This window comes from Dromaius novaehollandiae, chromosome 11 (assembly GCF_036370855.1).
Source record: "Dromaius novaehollandiae isolate bDroNov1 chromosome 11, bDroNov1.hap1, whole genome shotgun sequence".
Taxonomy (NCBI): Eukaryota; Metazoa; Chordata; class Aves; order Casuariiformes; family Dromaiidae; genus Dromaius; species Dromaius novaehollandiae.
Window position 1 is genome coordinate 11,253,226 of NC_088108.1, and position 22,073 is coordinate 11,275,298.

A 22,073-nucleotide genomic window follows, 5' to 3' on the forward strand; every position below is an offset into this window, starting at 1 on the left:
TTTCTCTCCCCATTCAGACGCGGAGACAATATCAGTTCCTGTTTACAGCCACTTCTTTGTTTTCCCCCACCCACACACTGAAATTTCTCCAAAATGCCCAGAGAAAAAGAGACTGAGTTCATTTTACCAGGAAAGTTATTTCTAGGTATTGCATCTGAGACAAAACATGTTTGTACTTTTATTTGGTGCGCTGCATTCGCGGCGGGAGGCAGAGAGGAGCAAGGAGCGGACCCAGGAGGACAAAGTGGGCAGCTCCCGGCCCCCCACCCCACCGAGCTGCCGGCCGCCGCCAGCCACAGGATTTAGCAGCAGCTCAGGGCCTTCTTTATTTATTTGTTTGCTTTTTAGCCTATTTGTTAAATTAGTCTTTGGTTCTATAAGCGTTTCTGCCTTGCAAAATATAGATGCAATTTGAGACTGCTACAAGACAACACTAGGAGGAAACAGCCCCAAAATTCCAGGGCACAAATCATGCTGCCAAAAATATCACGGCAAAAATATTAAAATTAATTATTAATTCGGGCATCACACTTGAGACAGCAAGAAGGGCACAGCTCTAAGGAGGTGAGCGTGTGTTTCCTGAAAGCCAGGCTGCTTTTAGCTCAAAATGAGCTCCCAAAACCGCCATTACAAAGAAAAATCCAGAAAACACACAGACAACAAACAAGCACATCTTCCACAAACGTGGCAAAAACTGGAATTAAGACGTCCTGATATTAATGGGAATTCACAGCACAGATGAAACAAAAGTAGGGTCACGGAAACCATTTCCTCATTGCTATTCATCAGCATGCCGCACTACGAACGCACCTTTTCAATACAAGAATTATGGGTGCTCTGACTTGCAAGGGAGGATGCGAGTAGTCTGCCTTACCCATCGCCAACCACTATTCATGGGGGTTTTCAGAATGATGCAAGAAGGCTGGCACGCTCCGGAGCTTCACTATGATGCCCACTAGTCACAGTGAGAAGGCCCCATGTCTTTTCCCTTTAGACTGTAATTTCCAGGACATTTAAAACTTCATTGCATTTAATGGCACAGTCAAGAAAAAATATACATTTGAAACATTTTGCTCAACTGCTTACATAGTAAAGATTTCTGTGTATCGATTTTTTTTTTTGTGGCGATAAAGCAAAACGGGTTACTTGAAAAAAAACAAAGCAAGAAAATCTGTAGTTGGGGCTGGATTCAGCCAATATGTAGCTCAAGAGCAACTTGTGAATATTGCTACCAGTCTGAGTAAGAAGCCAGGGGAAAGGGGCCACTTCGGTGGCCAGGATCCGAATCTACGCGCACGGCTGGGACAAGTCGGTGTCAGAATGTGGTTTCACATCAAATTAATCAGACACTTTTTAGCATGATCATATCACTTTCCCTCAGCATCGGAGAGGCGAGGGCCTCCCTACCCCCCACTGCAGAACAAAAGGAAACAACTGTCTGTTGCTTAAAGCAACACAGAAAGACTGACTTAAAACCACAAATGCAATTTTTTTTAGCATTCATGCAGAGCCTCTGTGCGATGGCACACTCTCCGCCGCGGCACCGCGAGGACCGGGAATATCGGCAACACCACAAAGGACAGTCCGCGTGCCGGGTGCGGGGAAACTCACTAAAAGCAGCCTGTCAGCTGGAATTCAGTGACCGGTTTCTGAATTTGGGTGGGATAACTCACTCGCTTTTCCATCTGAAGGCGCATGGCACACAAGTGCTACTTCCTCTTTTCTCTCTCCACCAAAAACATGGATACTACCACGTCAGCCCATACACATCGCTTTCTTGTCATGCAGGCAATGAAGTGAAATCGTTTCTAGCCTGCTCCCCAGCACCCCTCACTGGTATTTACAGTGCTACCGGAGTCTCGTTTTCTCTCCAAGTGGATTTTAACTTCTGCAGCATGAGATTCCCACAGAGCCGCCCAGGTCGGAAGCACTGGGCTGCTGACAGAGCTTCTTCCCTTCTGTTAAAAAGACAGCAACTCGGAGGGGAAAGTGTGTGCCGGACGGAGGAAAGCCCTTTGCCTTTGACGTGGCATACACAGCAATTTTCAGAAGCGCAAGGGTGGGCTCTGTATACTGCGCTTGGAAAGATTTTGTCCGACTACAACCTTTTTCTCTGCAGATTACTACCCCGACGTTGATGCGCTACATGAAGTCCAAAACCGTTTCAGCACAACAGATAGCTGAACTGCAAGGAACGATGAGTGCGTTACACAGAGCTGCTAGAAATATTGATGTCTGTAAACGTCCCAAAATACAGGCCACAGAGCTGTGATGGTTAACACACGGCCACAGGGGCTCAGCTGCAACAAGGAAATGCTTTGAAATACCTGCAATCTGATGAAGAAGTGGACATACACAACTTAAAAAGCTAACAGGAAACAACAATAGAATAAGCAAATCAGATATGAACTAGATTTAATATCTTGACTGCACTTCTGAAAATACCGCATCTCTGTTGGCATGTTGAGGCCAAACGCCCCATCTCTTCACACAAGCTCACTCCTTACTTTCCCAAACTCATCCTACCTGATTTATTTGCAGGGAGGGAGGCAGAAGGGGGAAGATGGCAGTCCCACAGTTTCATTTGGGCTCCTTCGAGCCTCTCTTAAAAGAAGGGAGGGGAGACTTCTGGTCTGAAAAAATATCAGCCCAGTTGCAATTGCACAAATAAATATAAATGCAGAAATGACCATTCAAGAAGATGTTTTTACATCTGTGGAGAGGTCAAACTCCAGGCTCAGCCTTCTTGCTCTCTGTAATCCAGATTCATCACCAGCTTCCTTTATTCGCCCATTCAAAGGCACTTAATTAGCTGAAGGGCTTGTTGCTTTGCCTTCAAAAGCTCTCCACTCCCTCAAAGGCTTTGCCTGGCTATTGTACTACCATTGCCCTTTGAAATCAAATCTGTTTTTTTTCTCCGCAGCATTGGTAGAAGAAGAAAAAGTAATATTTAAAAAAAATAAGAAAGAGAGACAGAGGGGAAGGGGGGGGGGAGAGAGAGAGAAAGAAAGAGAAAAAGAAAGAAAGAGAGGAAGAAAGAAAAAGAAAGAAAAAAAGAGGGAAAAACCAAGCGGAACTTCTTTCAAAGTGGCTTTAAAGATAAGTTTGACACTTAAAGGAAAAGGAGGGGACAGGATAGAAACCACAGATGAAATCTGGCCAGCACTTTTGGTCTTATTAATACATGATACCGTAGTTGTTTTACATGTTAGGAAGATTCCTTGTGACATCTCGGAAATCCCAGATAAGACATCATTTTTGCCCCTGTTGTTACGGCAAGATTGCATGTAGGCAGATGCAGCAGGCTCAGTTCTCTGCTAGCCAATCTACACCAGCGCTCGTAAATGTAAAATGCTGCTGAATCGCAACACCCTCCCCAGCACTCACTGTGTGCAGACTTTCCACAGGCAGAAATGACTTTACCGAGCACAAGACACCAAGGAATCAGCCCATGGTATTAGCATTTCTATGTTTATATTAAAAAAGCTATATTTTGTATTGCATTATATTTATTTAACCTTTAACATCAAAGCTCTGGGTCAGTTTGCTCTCTGTAACAGTGCATTTCATCTTCAGTTTTGTTTCTATATTTGGAGAGCTCATGCTCAGAAGCAAGATTTTTAGTTTAATTTTTTTTTCCTCGTATATTTAATCTAGCTCAGGGGTTTTGCTGTTTCTCTGCAACCTATAATTTATCCTGCCAACTCAGATACTGTATTTCTGCTTTTACCACAGTTAAAGAAACACTGTCAAGTCCTTTTCTAGGATTTTTTTCGTCTTCAGCATGCTCTTCACTATCTCAAATGCAGTCCACATGTAGCAAAATATAGCTATTAGTACTGCAAATTATATCATTTTTCTCTCTGTTTCTGCTCCTATCTTTTTTCCTCTCCCATCATTTTTGGCACTGGAGCTGACGCAAATATACCCTTCCCTGGCAATCCCGAGCAACTATCTGGATGTCGGCAGGAATGCGGAGAGCTCTAAGAATAGCACGTTTGGCTGCTGCAGAGCAACTGGAGCTCAGACATGCCTTGTGCCACGCCCAAACAAAGGCTATTTATTATTTATACCCCCCCCCCCAACACAAGCTGTTAAGTTGTGTTTGGTTTTTAAACATTTTCCACGAATACCAGCGGGCACTGCTGCCCTCCTCGCCAAGGCTCTAAAAGCTTAACTCAGACGAACTTGGGTTGGAGAACCAGGAGCCAGCCCCCAAACAGCTTCTTTTACATCAACCCGAATTCAACTACAAAGATCACAGGCTCATTTTTCCACCTTCGAGGGAACGCTACTTTCCATCTGCAAAGACCCGCTTCTCGTGTTGTACCAGCGGGAAGAAAAGAGCAGCTCTTCCAAGTGCAATGATGCTGTACCAGTATAGCTGAAGGGAGAACTGGGCCCAATATTTCTGCCATGCCAGAATAGAAGATCTGCAAGTACAAACGGTATTTAGACATGATAGTCAGGGAGATGCCCAACTACTCAACCTGCCTGGGCAAATGCAGCTTTTCATGCATCCAGAAACTGCCAATAGCAAGTCAAGTGGCTAAGCGCTAAGCCCAGTAAACACTGTCGGATGGTTTTGGAGACAGTCTTTGACTCTCTGGCATTTAATACCATCTTTATATTCTGGATTTATGAGTCCAGACCTTTGAGTGTAATTTCACTTGGCAAGCATCAGTACTACATGAGTAAAATGAAAACCTGAACATATCCACAAGAGCAATGTTAGCACCACCAGGCTTTACAATATCACACAATGCAAACTGTCCGTGCCTAAATCAATATCTGTCAATGCTCAACAATAAAGACACAGTGCTTCAGATGTGAAAAGATTAGACGTTATCAAATTTACCAATTGTCCAGGCAATATGGGATTTCAGGTGAAGACTGATTAAGCTTAAGAGATGTATCATTAAGTCCAAAAATCATACAGCTGGGAGGAACTAGCAGTAACCCAGCTTTTGGAATGGAGAGTCTTTGCTTTAATACATGTTAAAACAACAGCAAAAAAGCTCACTCTTCGGGTCTATGTCACAGCCACTGCTCTCTTCCCCATGTTGCTCTGCCTGCTACAAGGATCAAATTTCATGGTTTATTGTTCTCCCTCCAACTGGCCACCATCCACATTCTTCTTCTGCACAAAGCTGTACCTCTTGCTCAAAAGAAGAGAGCACTATGCCTTCTTTTTATAAATTTTAGTCACATTTACAAACACACACACAGAGTATGGAGATGACTTTTAAACACTAAACAACATTCCAGGGAATGCTGTTATTTTTCTTTCAGCATATTTCTGTGATTGAGGTTAAAAATGGGAACTTTCCACCACACAGTATCTAATTTTTAAAGATGCAGAAGCTGTCTCTCCTGTGTTCTGAATTTTTAACTTTTTGCCTTCTAATGAAACAACTGATCCATGTTTGAAGACTGCCGTTCATCACCAGCCTCAGTCCAGAATTGCCACTGAGACTCTAAAAAGCTCAAATTCACCTCTCAGATACATCGCTGGAAATCAGAAACACCATCACTGAAGCCACTTCTTCATAATGGGAGCAAAACTGGCACAAAGCAAGTACAGTCCAAAATTCCAGTATCCATGTTTCAGTGTAAATAAGAAGCTATTGCAGACAAACAGCAGATCTACAGGCTAGATTCAAAGAACCATCATAGTAAGTATCTCAGATGCTAGAATAGAAGCCCAGTAACTAGAATATTTTCTCCATGTCATATTCTTTTATTTCAGCACTCAGGGTCCATTTCTTCTTAAGAGATTTGCAATAAAATTATCAAAACCTAACAAAATGTTCTGCTCCTGAATATCCACCATCTTTCCTAGGCAGCTTAGCAGACTGTAAAACTGAAGCACTGTCATTTGGCATATAATTAATGTAATAAGTCTTACCTTGTAAAATCAGGGAGGCATCGTGTGCTTACCTAACTAGTCTAAAAACGTAAACTGCTCATCACCTGTAATCATTGTCTTAACTGTCCTTGATCTTTACTGATAGCCCCCAACTTATAATAATTCTCTGACGGTAAGAATCAGCTAAAAATGCAGCCCAGACAGTGCATTTGGAAAGCTGCTTGAAGAGGGGCTATTTTGGCCAATTAAAGAGACTCACTGCAGGAGTTTTTCTTCTGGTTCTTCTTCGCTAATCAGTGACGTAGGGGTTCAGAGGTGTAAGACAAAAATGCAAAGCAGGGAAAAGTAGGGCACAGGAAACCTCAGGAATCCACCAGGGACACAGCAACTCCACACACCCAGCGGGAGAGCCAGAGAAAAAATATATGCTCAAAGGTTATGGACATACGATCAAAAGCGATCACGTTACTGCAGTTTAACAATTCACCAGCCATCATCTGAGATGCAGTAAAACCCCGTGAATGTATTTTTCACCCGCACTGCCTGCGGAGCAGCACAGCTCATGGGCAGGCATTCACCAAGCTGCAGCAGCTCGCTCACTCCTGGTCGTACATCCATACTCTTAGATCCCAAGGCAGTGAAACCCTCTACTTTGGGTTTAACCGGGGTCCTACTGAACACAAGCAAGGTCCTCACATATTTAAAGTAACCCACTTGCTCCAGGCCTTTGTAGAATTAGGGGCCTTACACTGATAACTCTTTGAAATGAACACTACATGCAGTATTGCTACGTTATATACTTGGATAGGCAAACTGAGCGAGCTCCTGGCCCTTCCAGCGGCCGCTTTCAAGCAGCTGTATAAAGCAAGGGAGTACTGAGCGTGCACAATCTGGAAAACTGAGTCGATCCCAAAATGGCACGGTGGAAATGCACCTCATTAATTTACCACTAAGGAGCTGACATTTAGTAACCATCCCCTTCTTTCTCATTGCTATCATCGGAAAAGGCTACACTGAGTCACCCACATGGAAGAAATCCACCTCTGTAAGAAGGGATGATTTAGCAATGAAGAAGAGCAATGAAAGCCAGGCTCTGGACCGTGTCCCCCAGCTCAGCCCAGCTCTGGAGCAGCTCCCAGCAGAGCCTCAGAGCTCAGCCTCTTCTGTTGGGCAAGAAGTGTTTCCATCCTTTGCCAGTATTTTTGCGTTTACCATCTCCACTGGTATCGCAGATCGACAGAGGGTGGGGAATAGCCCTCATCCTATGCAGGGCATTGCTCCTGGCAAACGCTGGTAACAGGTATTTCAAGTCTGCCTCTTTGCTATTCAGGAGCTGTACTGTTTGACCTGCTGTCCATGACGAGTCATATTTTAACTTCACTTCTCACCCACCTGGTCTTTTCTAGCCTCAGAAGCATAACACAGACAAATCTGGTCAAGGGCATTATGAAAAAGAAATTCTCTTTTAATGGCCACAGAAAAGATAACGTGAAACCTATTATAGGAACATCTCCACTGTTTACAATATAAGCTAAATAAGAACAACACCTATACACTTAAAAAATGATTTATTCAGTGGTATGAAATGTACTCTGCCTAATGTGCTTTGCTTTTTGCCCAGCAGCATGAAGTTCTCCACTGCTAGAGGACAGAACATCCATGATGGAATTACAGTACATTTCAACTGAGGAAATACATAAAATAACTTCTGAGAACTCCAGGATGTTCTTACTGTCTTGTCCCTGTATACGCTGTGCTGACCCCATAAGTTTAGTGATGTTACGTTTGAAATGCAACAGAAAGTAAAAATAAGAAAATGAATAACTCAGTGTTTTCACATAACCCCTGTAAGATACAAGAAGTGTTCTCACCTGTCTGTTTTGAGATGGCAGTGCAGCGGGCTGCATGTGTCTCTGCATCCGATGTGGCTGCATCAGTTGTCGAAATTGCTGCTGGAGGAACTGGCTGTTGTTAGTCTGCTGGGACTGCTGCGTGGCTGGAGATTGCTGCTGTTGCTGGAGATAGTGAATGAGAGACTGCTGCCCTTGTCCTGCTGTCATGGGCGACATCTTTTGAGTAGCTGACTCTGAGGCAAAGTGAGACAGTGGTTTGGTGTTATTGAAAGAAAACTGGTCTTGGCTAACAGGGCTCTCATTCACCAGACCTGGCTGTAAGCTACTAGACGGCTGTTGCATAATTATGTTCATATTTTTGGACTGGTTTGGAGTCATTGATTTAAAAAGCGAGCTCTGCATACTTGTGGGGTTGCTGGTGGGAGTGATGTTAGAGATTAATGTACCTTGAGGACTGAAGGGCTGCTGGTGCAGAGCTGGGCTTGACAGCTTTTCTGGCCTGTAAGGCGGAGAAGGTCCAGTGTTTGTAGAGGCCATGCTGGCAACCAGGTTGTTCTGTGGACTTTTGATATTGTTGGCTGGGATGCTGGCGGACGTCAGGGTGGGCAGCATGGCGCTCTGAGGGCTGAAAGGCTGCTGGTTCAGAGCCGGGCTGGAAAGCTTCTCCGACCCGTAGGGAGGAGAGGGCCCACTGGACGGGGTGCTGCTGGGAGCCATGCTTGAGAGCAGAGTGTTTTGAGGACTCTGAATATTGTTTCCTGGTAAATTATTAGAGGGCATGCCAGACACCATAACATTCTGGGGGCTGAACGGTTGATGGTGTGGGGATGATCCTGCCCTGTAAGGGGGAGAGAGACCAGGAGGAGACATAGTTGGCCAGCTGGGAGCCTGAACTTGTTGCTTGGTAGTAGATACCTGCTTGCTAGCTGCGAGCTGCTTTAGCTGCTGCGCGTGCCAGTTGGAGCCAGGCATGCTGGGTAAGGGAACCGGAAGCATAGGTGGTGGCTGGCTCTTCCCCTGGGCTGCTGTGGAGATGGGCGATGCGGCAGGTTTGTTTGAGGGAGGGACTTGGAAGCTAGCTCCAGCAGACGACGGTCTCATCTGAGGAGATCCTCCGCTGGCTGGATTGCAGCCTGGAGAAAAATCTTTGTTAGCAACGTGGTTCTCCAAATGGGAAGTCTGCGGCGAGGACTTTGGAGTGGTACTCATGCTTGATTGAGAATGACTCAGTCCTAGGGGCTCTTCAGCCTTGCTGCCCAAAATCTTCTCCAGATCCAGGTCGTTGGGGGAAGGATCAGGCATTTTTGTCAGCTCTTCCAATAGATCTTGCAGTTCTTGGTCCACAGTCTGCAAGTTGTTTCCTTTCTCGTCATAGTGGACAATGTTGTTATTCTGTCCTCCTATTGACCCCTTCTGGTTTATTTCTGTGTTGGGTGGAACTGGAAAAGGAGAACCGATGCCGCTGCCGTTCAGGTGACTGCCTTCCAGGAGCACTGAGTGACCTGCTACTCCCAGGGAGGAAGCGCTGTGGCTGGTGGAGAACGGCGAATTCTGCATATCCGGACACGCCACATTGGGATTGGTACCTTGGCCCATGGAAAGGGTTACGTCGTCAAGACAGAGTCTTTTGCTGTCATTGGGGAAAATGACATCAGGCACACCGCTGGAGGCAGGAGAGCTATCATCTTCCAGTTTTCTTTTAATGGATCCCTGTAACTGGAAAAAATAAAAAAAGGAAGAAGAAAGGCTCTGTTATTGACCTTATTCTAACATGCTCTGAAGCTCCATACTTTAACACTGAGACGGAGATACCGAAAATTAAATCACACAATTAAAAAACCAATCATGTGAGACAAATTCAATCAGGATTTAAGTGGGTGCAACTTCACTGAAATCAGAAGAGTTATAGTCACACAAAGGCTAAATCTGACATGTTGGTCTTAAAACAGATGTTAAAGCTATAAAATATTGTCTGTAATGTGAACTGTAATAGAAGTTTTTTAAATAGTTTCTGGTACCATTTCAATTACGACATTATACTCCCTGCATAACAAACATGCCAACATTTTTATGGTAACATTTTTTAGGTCTAAACAATGGCACATCTGAACGAAATCACAGATTGAATTTAGTGACCTTCTGCCAGTGATTCAGATTAAATTCAGACCTGAGAAAACTAAATTGTTTTACATTCCTTATAGGCAGTGCATCTGAAATAACTCGCATACTTTCTAAACAAACCAAATAAAAAAAAATCTCAACTATCTAAGCAGATTTTCAACTTTCAAGCTTCCTAATCACAGATATTTTAGATTTTACAAAACAGTAAATGACAGCAAAAACCTTAAATTTACATAAAAACAATTTTTAAAAAATTCATGGCAGTATGGGCTTTGTTCTGTTGAGGAATTGCAATTCATTCATAAAAACTGAAATGTTAACGTTAAGATCATGTTCATCAAGAAATGGTAGACTTGTAAATCTTGGGAAAAAACCTTCCTTATACAATGTATGTAAAGAGAGTGAAACTGAAAACAATGTCTCTAACATTAATTCACTGCGGTACGGCAATCTCTTCTAAACATAATTATCTGTGGCTTTCATTCTTAACATCCATGACCTGTATGTCATAGGATTAATCAGACATTAACATTGCTGCTACAAGTTAAGAGAATTAGAATTATGTTCTTGTTTATCAATAGAGGGAGGCAGCATTTAGGAAAGTATCTAATCAGCAATGGGAAAACCATGGAAGGTCACTATTGCTCTTAGAGTAAAGCCTCTCCCAGCCCTAGCCTACAATTAAAAGTGCCACTAGTCATCTAGGGCCGTGAAAAAGATTCACATCCAACAGCAGTTCCTACCCTCAGAAGGACCCCTCTGCCTAATCCCAGTGTAGCCCTGTCAACCCTGCGGCTGTGGGGGGGGGCTCAGTAACTTCTAAATTTTACACTAAATATTAAACACATCTCAGTTGTGCCAAAGAGTCATCGCTGTCAATGGCCAGCAGCTTCTGTGCTCCCACACAACACGTACAACCACCGTAACTGGACGCTCATCACAGGGCGCCTGGAAGCTGCGGAGCACAAGGCAGGCACGTGTTGAGCGGACCGTATTAGTGTCCAGTTTACAGAGATATTTGGAGGACAGTGAGAGGACACGAGTTAATTCTATCTGATGATGAGAGTGCTGGTGGATGGAAAAGCAGGTCTGCACACTACAGTGAGCTTCTGCATCAGGTTTTGGAAGGAATTCATCTAGCCTCCATCAACAGACACAGAAGTTTTGAATAGTATGGATGGCAAAGAGACCTTTTTACATGGATATTTTCCATGCCTCCTCTAAGTGGCATGACCCTTACCAGAGAAATCAGTGCTTCTGTGACCTCTCAGTTGCATTGCTTTAACATGGGTTGCGCTTGAAAACCACTTGCAAGTTACAGCTGGCGCAGAACGGGGACACTGGCTTTCAGCGTAACGCTCACTGGTTACCGACAGCTCAGCTGCCTGCTCTTGCCTCCCCTCCTTGGTCAGCGGTGCTACGCGTGGTTTGAATCTTTGCTCTGCGAGAGACTGCCTTTGCACCACAGCCAGAGACAGCTAAGGCATCAGTGATTTGATTATTCCTCTGCATTGATGGGGACAAAATTTGCTTAGCTTTAGGAAATGGAACAAGGCCTAAGCCTTTTCCCAAATGTTGGTCTAATAATGGATGAATTTATTTTCCTTCATTTTCTTTGATAAAACTAAGGCAGAGTTGCATGTTTCAACAGATGTTGCGCTGTGTAGGTTGAAACATGTTGGTAGGGCACAACTACTTACATTTAAACCCAGACATGTATTGAGAATCCTTACAGGAGCTTCACATGTCCAAAATAAACACAGGCTGTTCCCAGGTTGCACCCTGGGAAACTTCAGGCAGGAACCGGTGGGGGATCTCCCACACTTGGCCAGCTGACATGCTGGCATGCATGTCCTTGCCAGGGCTTCCTTTGCCATAGGACATTCCTATGCTCTGAGTTACTGGGGAGAAATTCAGGCTTTTTAAACACTCAGAAAAATATTTTCTAACTGTTGAACTGAGGAGTAAATGTGATGGGAAAACAAAACTCCATTACCCCGAGACTACTACTACATATAAACAGATCGAATAAGGCCATAGCTTTTGGAAGGCATGGCTGTTTCGAAACCGGGATGGGATTTTTTTTAAATAGGATGCTGTTGGCTAGCCCTCATGAGAAGCCTGGCTGGAAGAGGTACAGTGAAATTAGCTGGGTTTTACATTCCCTTGGAAAGTAAGACTTCTATTTCTCTCTCGAATATTTGCACATGGGGACCATTAAACTCAGAAGACCAATTTCCCTCAGTGCAGGCAGCTATAACTCGACAAAATTCAACAGCGTTGCATTTGCTTAAGATAGATGGGACTACAGCCCAGTTTTTGAGAGATAAAGATACCATCTTTAAAATGGACTAAACAAATCATAGAAAAATTTTGGCTGGAAGGGGCATCTGGGGATCATTAGCCTTCTGCTCCAAGCACATCACAAATGAAAAAAAAAAAGGAAAAAGAAAAATGATAGTATTTTAGCAAGCACTTAAGTATGAAATACCAACCAAGTACAGAAATCTCTCCTTTGGCTGGGGAGGTAGCTAAAAGGTTTGCTTAAATATTCCACATGCAAACGCACGTGACTGTTCCTCTCATGCAGCACACTGTGCCGTTGCTATCTCTGTTAAGAGCCTGCTACATTTTCCTCCCCAGCTCCCAAAGTCCCCTTCGAATGGTCTCCATTAACATGCCACGGTGGCAGCGTGACAAGTGCAGGGGAGAGAAATGCCGTTTCCGATTACGGAGACTCTGAGCTCAGAGACTCGCAGCAAGGGCGGCAGGAGATCATTGTGGATGTGCTAAGACTTTCAGGACCAGGAGCCTCTGATCTGCTTGTTGCAGATCCTTATCATTCACCTAGCTACTCTCAGACAACTCGAGACCCTCCCCTTAAAGCCTATGTAGCCCTTTCTAGACTCTTCCCTTGCTAAAGCCATTTTTACTGCCTGTTTCCCTCATCGGGCCCTGGACCTCCTAGGAAGGAGCTGACTTACTCCAGCTCTTTCTCCCATTTTCTTGAGACGACTTCTGCTGTTTGACAATATCAACAGAAAAGAGGAGAGCACCAAAATGTGCTCTTCCCTTTCTCCGTTGATTAGTGTACTGGGCAGCTCTTTTCCAAATCAAATACCTGACAAGTGAATATAAACATTTTCATAAACATGTAAACACATGCAATTAAGCTGGCTGAGGATTGCATATGGCTAAGGAGGTGAAAGCTTCATTCATACGTGCAAACAAGGACTAAGCAGACAAGCAACGAATGGGCTCTTGTGACCTTGTCAAAACTGATTAAAATGCATTAGCATGCACATGCTAACTTCTGTTCAGGAATACCTGGGAAACAAAGGCAGGCCCTCCGATTTGGGGAGTGAGGCCTGTGAGGTCTCCATTACCCCAGGTCTGGTTTTAAAAGCGAGACTGACATGATGCCGGCTCTACTACCATCTCAGAATGAAAAGGCTGTGTTTCTGGGAAAGGCCCAAGTTACAAATGAGTAGCACTGCTAGCTCATAATGGTAGTATAACAAGAATAAATAATAACTGTTTACACTGCTCCTTCCAAGGAAGCTATACAGCTGTGGTTGCAAACATCTAATTTGTCACACACTACCTCTTGGTGCAGAAGCAATTCTCTACGTGTGGGCAGAGCTCTCTGCAGGCTTTCTGTTGTGCAAGGAATGAAAGGCAGACGTGGCAAGCTAAACTAGTCCTGCCAGTACCTGCTCCTAGACTGAGCTCTCTAAAATTGCCCACCCAGGGTAACTTTTGGCATCAGGCGCTTTCCAAGCACTGAAGGCAGTGCTGGCCTTCAGCTACTTGCTGTGTCTCAAGGAACGGAGAAAGGAAGGCTGGAAATGGTGAAAACCGAAGCAGAGAGATTAAATTGTTAATAAACACATACTGGGGTGGTTCCACTGGATTTCAGTACAACTGAACGAGCTGCCCTGAGCTGGCTGCCTGCCTTGCTATCGCTCAGCTTCCTTTCTCTCTTTAATATATAAACTGTCCTCCGTTGCCATTCCCGCTCTCCATGTGAGCCAGCCTGCCCCATGGTCCTGCTGCCAGCCCCTGTTAATTCTCCAGCCATCACTCGTTCCTTTGCCTGCACTGTATCTGGAAGGAAAGAGCCACCGCGTCCTGTGCTGGCGAACCCGGGGAGGCCTCGCTTCCCGCAGCCGCGCTGCGGTGGCCATCGCTCGTTCACTCGAAACCAGCCAGATCTGCAGCAACGGCAGGAGACTCCTATTTAGGTCAACATAATGCAGTGACGAGAGAGAGGAAAAACGTTAGGCGAAGTCGTTCTGTGCCTCTTCCTGGCTTCTGCAGCGTGTCAGAGATTCGAGCCTGATTTACAGCAACCACAGGGCGCCGATTATTGATCTCCAGCCACCCCACCCCTCTGGCTGCCACTGAGGGATCCAGCCTACAGCAGCGATTCCCACACCCACGCAGCCCCATCAAGCGAGACGCAGCCTGGTGAGACACTGCCATTTTGAAACGGCGTCCGTAGAGACCACGCCGTGCTCTTCTTCAGCTTCGAGTTCAAAGTAATTGCTGTTCCTCCATAATTGCTGGAGACTCCCTTGATCTAACAGTGTGAAGTATAGCGACCCGTGACTGGGATATCCAGAACGGCAGCCAGAGAACCTGCTTTCACTGCGACACCCTTCTCACTCTTGGGAAACCCTCGGTGCCGGCTTTTTCTGTTTGTCTGGCTAAAAAAAAGAGAGCAATGACCGTAGGAGAAGATGGAGAAGGTGGGGAGAATTTCAGACTTCCTTCCAGATGCCAGGATTTGCCAGCGCACTGGCAGTTTTACACAAAGCTTTCCACAGCAGGTCACTGGTGCCTTAGAAAGCCGGGGACATCAGGTCAGCAACGGGCTGCTAAGATTTAGCATATCTGAATAATCCTGAGAGGAAGCATGCTCAGTTTTTGGTGGATGGGCTGTTGAGCCTAAGAGGAGTAGGACAGCTCTGCTTCAGCACATCAACCTGTGAATTTTAGCATCCCCCTGAGACTCCAGGGCAGACCGGGGCTCCAACCCTCCTTTTTTCAAGATATATTGCAAATTGTTTCTTTCCTCCTACAAAATATAAAATCGGAGTCTAAGGTTTGCTCAACTGAGCTGACCAGAGAATGTATCACTCCCTGTCTCTTTCAAACACGAGATACTGCCAAAACTAGAAGTATGTGTTTGCCAGAGGCAAACTGTTTGCAGCATTCAGCCATCAAGACTTCAGTCTCTTGTGGCTTCAACAAGCTTCAACGAGAGCTATCTGCCCATCAGCCCAAAATGGTTCTATCTGTTCTGACAAAAACAGTCATGTAATGAGAAAATGAACCTGGCAATTTTCCATATAAAACAAGAAAACTTCACAAATTTCTCTCCTGTGCCCTAAATAGACAATTTGAAAGGATTTGTGCTCTGTAGTTACTTATTAATTCACAATCTAGGTAGAATTTAATGACCTACTAATCTTTCAGGAAAATTCAAAGGAAAAAAAACCCCCAAAAGTGACAATTCCACCCTGGGTTTGAAGTCTAGAAAGTGGATCTGATATAACATTACCTTTTTAAATGGCAGCAGTTACTTGGAGCCCTGCTTGAACTATCACATGTGCTGTTTTCAGCAGCAGGCTGGCTTGCACGTGAGCAACAACACCCAAAATGCTGCGGAAAGATCCCATTTAACTCGAGCAGAACCTGTCACTGCATTAAGAATTCAGCATATTTAGCGCATCTGCAGTTTCATTCTTACAGACTGACTGCAATTTGGTAAAAGAAAATCATATAATATGTCTGGATCCAAGAAGAAATGCCTTCTCCTGACCAGTGAGAAGCCAAAGCAGTCCCTGACTACCAGGAACAAAAAAAGTATGTTTTATCATACTCATTTCTCAGAGTGTACAAAGCTACAGGAAGAACTCAGGGGGATGTAAGCAATGAAAACTACCACTCACTTTGTCTGTACTAGATTAAGAGTAAGTTAAAAGCACGTTTCCCATTCCTTTCGGCTGGTAGACCCTTCTGATTTCAAGTGATTTCAGCATGGACCAAGATAAAGTTGCCATTTCATATTGTCAGGAAATGATCACAATACGATCCTAAGCTTTCAGAGATGTGTCTCACTTTGCTTAAACATAACAACCTCCCAATTCCTCAATTAAGGAGTATCAGAGGGAAGTCTTCTTTGGGAACTGTTGGGTATTTGTAGGCTGGAAAGATGGCAGATCCGTTCGTAGTGAGGCGTGGCGGTGGCGAAAGGATTATGAATACGGAAAATTCACAGGGGTGGATTTCCTTCTATTCATTGTGCTCATGGAAATATGCAATTGGAGGGGAGGATGTAGGAAGAGGAACTGGGGATGTAAATAGTCATTTCACCCATGAAAGAACATTGGTTATTAGCTAGCTTCAATGTATTATGTGGATTCTTTTTATTTGGAACTACAGCTTCTTCCCAATTTATAATTTGCAGTGGAAATACAAAATCTGCCATCTTCTAAAACAATCATATATTAACATAGATTGAAAATTACTACTTAAGCTACACACATGTAAAATGACTCCTAAATACAGCTGCTCCATTTGCAGAATTCAGTCTACATCAGCAGACCAAACACTGTTTGACTTGGCGGGAGCATGCTGTGACCCCTTGGCCCATTATTGTCACCACTCATTGCGATCATCTCAGGTTATTCCCTCAGTAAGTCGGCCTGTGTCTCAGAAGGAAACCGAAACTGTGTTAAAAGAGCAAGCAAGAAAATAAAGGTGTGTTTTCCCTTAATAGGGAGTACTGCCACCTTTATTAAGTTGTGATTCTAAAAACACATCAACTAACAGCATATTTCATCTCAGGTGCCTGCATGCATTGCCTGAACCTGTGCAGACAGACCACGTTGAGGGTTCTGACAATGCAAACAAGAGGTTTCACTTGTATATACTGTCACTCCAGAGCTGAGGACCTGTTCTCTTCCTCTATCACATTGCTGCAGTACAAAAAGGTCACTTATTTTACTATTAAATGTATGTGAGCTTTTAAACGATGACTGCTGATCTGTCACTTTCTTGTGTCTAGTTTGTCTTCTTCCCCAAGTAACCGGATGACTTCGGAAGTAATCCTGGCTGAAAATACTCAGAACTGCACGGTTTAGCTGGTAAGCACAAAAATCCAAACATCATGACTAGACAAACCCAGAAGGATGTGATCTTACAATAACCCTAAACCACAGAAAGTAACAGGAAATTCAACCTAGACTAGCAAGAGTGTTACGTTTTATCTTTTGTATAAATTTTAATCACAAATTAAAAGAAATACTATGACTATGGCTTTCTCATACTGATTTGTGTGAATGCAGTTAAGCTCATAATGACAAAAGTATAGCTCAACTACATCCTGCCTTGAACTCAGTCACCTTATGGATTACACAGGGGCAAGCCAGTGAACAAGGTTCTTCTGATTACCTCGTGTAAAATTACAGGCAACATCACCAACGTCAATGTGAAGATGCGAACGTAGAATCAGTTCCAAGGAGAAAAAAAAAAAAACATAGCCAAGAATATACCTATTTCGCCAGCCCACATAAGCCAGCCTCACACAAGAGACAACAATGCTGTAAAGAAAAAAAGAAAGAAAGAAAAAAGAACGAGCAGTTAGCTTTGCTGCTTTTCAGCTCAGAATTACCAACCTCATTTTAAAGGCACCAACAGAGATCTCGCCCTATCAAAACAAATGATCAGAACCTTCCTATCTTGTCTTTCCTTAGTAATTCATCTGCTTTCTGTATTAATGACATTGTTAAAATGGAAATTTTTTCAGGGGAAAAATTGCTGTTGACAAATGGATCTGGAGGAACAGGACCAGTGTATGCTCCTGGGTTGTACTGCTAGCAGAAGATTTCTGTACAGATGCCTCTTAATTAGTCATCTGCAGACTTAGAGCAATCACGTCATGCATATTGTGCGGCTGTAACTTCCACGTTCCATCTAATGACAAGTGTTATTAACTAGACAGCTGAAGACAGGAGAAGTTCTCTGCCTTTCTGCTTTTTGAGCTGTAGTACAAGAGCATTTCTTTCATATCTGGCTGTAAATCAAGATCAATCTTAGACTCAATGCCTTTCCATCACCATTACCTCACCTTACCTCAGTTTTAATACCAGCAGTATTGTTTTATATCTTTTTTTATAGTCCATTAATTTCGAAGTCCTCTGGAACACTTTGCAATAATTTTGTAGACTACATTAATTTCTCATGGCGATAGCTAGGCTGGTGAATTGCAAATACTCTCAACTGAGCAAGAAGTGATGTTTCTGCTACTTAGGTCTACTGGGATTTTAAACATACTTTTCTTGCTTCTTTTCTAGCCCCTAACACTGGCTCAGTCATGCAATTACCACAAGTCAACAGGATCTAAATATTAGAAACAAACTGTGTGAATTCCTGAATTATGAAGTAGTATTTCTGCTAGATATTGCATTATTTTCTAAAATCCTGGAAGACTTACTTCTGCAGTTTTACCAGACTACAGGTTCCTTCTTGTCAAAAGCTATGGTGGGGCAGTTAACAGCCTGGAGGCAAAGCCTTCAATTAGGTCAAACCTGGGGCCAAAAAGTTCTCTTAAGTTCTCAGAACAGTAAGAAACAATGCGACTGCAGTCTGAAAAAACAAGGCATTTTTGTATCAACGGCTGAAATCTTTCTACTTATTCCCCCCCAAAGAATAATAGCTCTAACCTTACCTGTGTGCCTGTTCCTGAATGCTAATGCTGGGTGGCATTGGATGTCCGTAACAGTGGGCTGCTTTGTGGCCTTCTACTCACTTTTTGCATCCAAAGTAATGCATTGCTGGCCCCAGAGCACTACGCTAGACTAAGCAAGGGACAAAACATTTAAAAGAGCAGTTTGAGGTTTCTGCTAAATGGTATCAGAAACTGGAGTACAAGTCTAAGAAAGGTGGTACAAATGGGCAAGTTAGGGAAACGGTCTGAATCGCTCCTCTCCTGCACATTTATGCAGTTCCTTTGCCTGCCTCTTGGAGCTTCCTCTGTGTTTCAACACGTGAAACCATCAACACCACATTGATTAATACAGAACCATAAAAACAAGCCTCGATTAAATTAAAAAGGTCATGAATCTAGTGAATCTCTCATGGTATGTGGGTGTGGAGGGAAGCCTGTCTAAAGCCAGGAGAAGGAATGTTTTGTAGAGCAAAAGACTCTAGGAGTGAATATTTAATTTGTATCTGACGACTTCATTTTATCCTCTGCTTTCATCTTTCCCTCCACAGCAGCTCCACTATTCTCAGTATGCATTAGTTGGAATAGCAACATGGTTCATTGGCAACATGTTATTTATAGGCTTCTTTCCTGGACCACTGAGAAAACTGTGAGAAGGAGCTCTGGCTCCTCCAACACGCACTCTTTGAAAGGTGCCTGTTACTTACACTCAGAAACTATCCAGGGAGCTTTAAAGGGCTTCTGCAAAATAGTGACACTAAAAAACCAAAACCAAAAACACACCATCACCCCACCCCTGAAGCCCTCTTCCTTTATAAGGTGGTTGAAATCTTGGCCTCAGTGAAATAAATATTTTAGGACACTGACTTCAGTGGGGATGGGATTTCACTCTTTGCTCTTTTACTACAAGTGACTAAAAGGGCGAATTAAAAATGTGCAGGACTTGGAGGAATTTTCTCCAACAGAAAAGGCAACGCTTAAGTTACTCAGTTTTTAACCACAGTTTTTCAACTTGTTATAGATACCAGTTCCCTTCTGTCCTAGATGCAATGTTAATCACCCATTCATCACTGCAAATTGACAACATAAATGCTGACTTGTGCAAACGATGTTAGAGAAAATGGTGTTCTTGCTGCAGAAGTGAATTACAGAGCCTTTCAAGCGTTCTACACTTCTCAGTTTTACGTAAACCCTAATTTCTAAGCCTTTGTTCTGCCTTTAAAGGTCACACAGTTGAAAGCTATGAAGCATAGCACGCGTTCCCACTGATATTAAAATACTGTTTACTAAATCACACATACAAATGTAAAGAAGAAATTGTTTGCAACCTACTGCGTTAATAAGAGATGATTTATCAGACAACATGTTTCCAAGCATCAACATGTGGAATGTAAAAATCTGACCTTGATCACACAAAGTGATTTTTTTTGTGTTTTGAAGTAAAGTCTCCGCACTGCCATCCAATCACGCTAACTTCTGATGACACCCTATTTGACTGATTAAACTCTTAATCTTGCCAGCGCTTCACTTCAAGTATACAAGTGGTCTTTTTAGATTTGAGCATATGATTGCGCATTTGCAATATTAGGATTTCATTTGCATATTCAAATTGCAAAACTGCATCTTCCCTTTGTCTGTGTAAAGCAAACTATAAACACTCCAAATGCTAAACAACAACCGTAGAGTTGGACAGTATTTTTAGCATCTCTATGGTGCACTTCTATCTTTAGCCACTATGTTCAGAAACAATCCCACCAGGACACTGCATAGCTAGCATAGCTTCGTCTCCTCACCACATTCAATTTTCCTCCCAAAACACGGTGAAAGGAAAGTAACTACAGAACAGGCCAATTCAGGACCAGCCAAAGTTGCCTTAGATGCACTGTTTTGAGTAGGGCAGAAGCGTACCAAAGGATTAAAACAGGACTTCGCATCCTGGGAGCGCTATGGGAATGACTGTGCAGGAGGGACAGGGGCTGCCATGACCTCCTCCAGGAAAAACACAACTCCGCGCTACTCCGAGTCCGCACTGTGCAGATAAATCAAGGACAGGGAAGGATTCCTGCATGTCATTTCATAGCAGGACGTGCCCATGGGTTCACGGCAAATTTCTGGTCAAAGCTTCACCCTGAAAGAGAAGTTAATAATTGAATGTGCCAAATCATCACAATTTCTAAATCCAGCCGCATCTTGTTTTTACAAAGAGGCATCTTAAACCAGCGAGCCATTTTATTAGACTCATGCTCATGTAACAAAAACATGTGTTTGCTCTTGAGTGCCAAGTATCATCCTGGAGGGTTACCAACCCCTGTTGCTGACGAGGAGCCAGGCTGCAGTTATCTGTCACAACAGAAGAGGTGGCTGGGAATGCAGAGCAGGAAGCACGCTCCTCGGCTCGGGAGCGCTTTGCACCGACCTGCCTCTTCGCAAAGCTCTGTGAAGGAGATGCACAGCAGGGGAAAAAAGCCTGAAACTCTCTGCTGTCTGCAGCCGAACTATCTCATGGCAGCCTGCTGAGCAGCCTGGGCACGGCCCCATGCTTGCTCTTGCATTCCCTAGAGGTATTTTTGAAAATGGCTGAAGCATCCCCAGTTGCAAGACCCAACCATAGCAGCTGGAGCAAGTCAAAGTGTGTAGGAAATGTTTTAGCGTCAGCCGGATGAGGTATTTCAGAACTACAGGTTTACCACAAAGACAGAACAAACTCATTATGGGAACGGCTGTGTTAATCAGACGATTAATCTTTGAACCTCCAAATCTGACAGGGCTGGAGCTGCCATTTCCCAATTGACACCTACCTTCTCTCCCATTACTACATGGTATACAACACTGTTATTAAAAATCTTTACATGATAATAGGGCTTCCCAAATAAACTGTTCATTAGCTTCCTCTGCTCTAGCACAGGCACGGCCGCCTGCCTGGGGAGTACGAAAACCGGGGAAACAGCGTCAGGGCTGTGAGGGGGCCCTGGGTTCTCCTCTTGTTAAAGTTATTATTTCCTCTTAAGCATAGCAGGTTTTCTACCAAGAATATTACTTCTATTCATTTGAGGTGTTCGCATTATGTAACAGGAGTGTCAGGCTAAGGATAAAAGAAAAAAACCACAGGTCGTTTGTTTTTTCTGAGTCTTTTCTTACTAGACTTAATTTTTAATCAAAAAGAGGCTTCCTCTATGCCCAGGATGCTGGGCTGACAACCCAGGGTAGGTCCTCATCCTACCCAGGGCTCCTCAGCTGAACACAGTGGGCTGCAAGATTTGGCCTTTACTGAGAAACAACGATACTGCAGGAAAACACACGGCATCCTTCTGGACATCAGCAGTAAATCACCTCTCCAGTTTCTCCTATGGACATGACATCTAGAGCTGAGCAAATGCACTGCTGAAAGGTCAGAACATCTAAGCTGTATGTACCTAGTTTAGGATGAAAAAACCTGTTGTTGTCTTTTAGTTATGACATTTCAATTTACCCACAAGAATTACACTGCTTCCCCTGA

The 22,073-nt window shown here is 43.7% G+C and overlaps 1 protein-coding gene across 3 annotated transcripts in view; it reads right to left on the minus strand.

Annotated features, from left to right (window-relative positions):
* MAMLD1 (mastermind like domain containing 1) overlaps window positions 1–22,073 on the minus strand; it is a 125,862-nt gene that overhangs the window by 25,330 nt on the left and 78,459 nt on the right. For 2 of the 3 annotated variants that reach the window (XM_064518255.1, XM_026106344.2), the window contains exon 2: window positions 7,741–9,438. In XM_064518255.1, the coding sequence (XP_064374325.1) occupies window positions 7,741–9,318 (1,578 nt within the window). In that variant the 5' untranslated portion in view covers window positions 9,319–9,438. The remainder of the gene's footprint in view (window positions 1–7,740; window positions 9,439–22,073) is intronic. The other variant, XM_026106346.2, reaches the window with a different exon arrangement.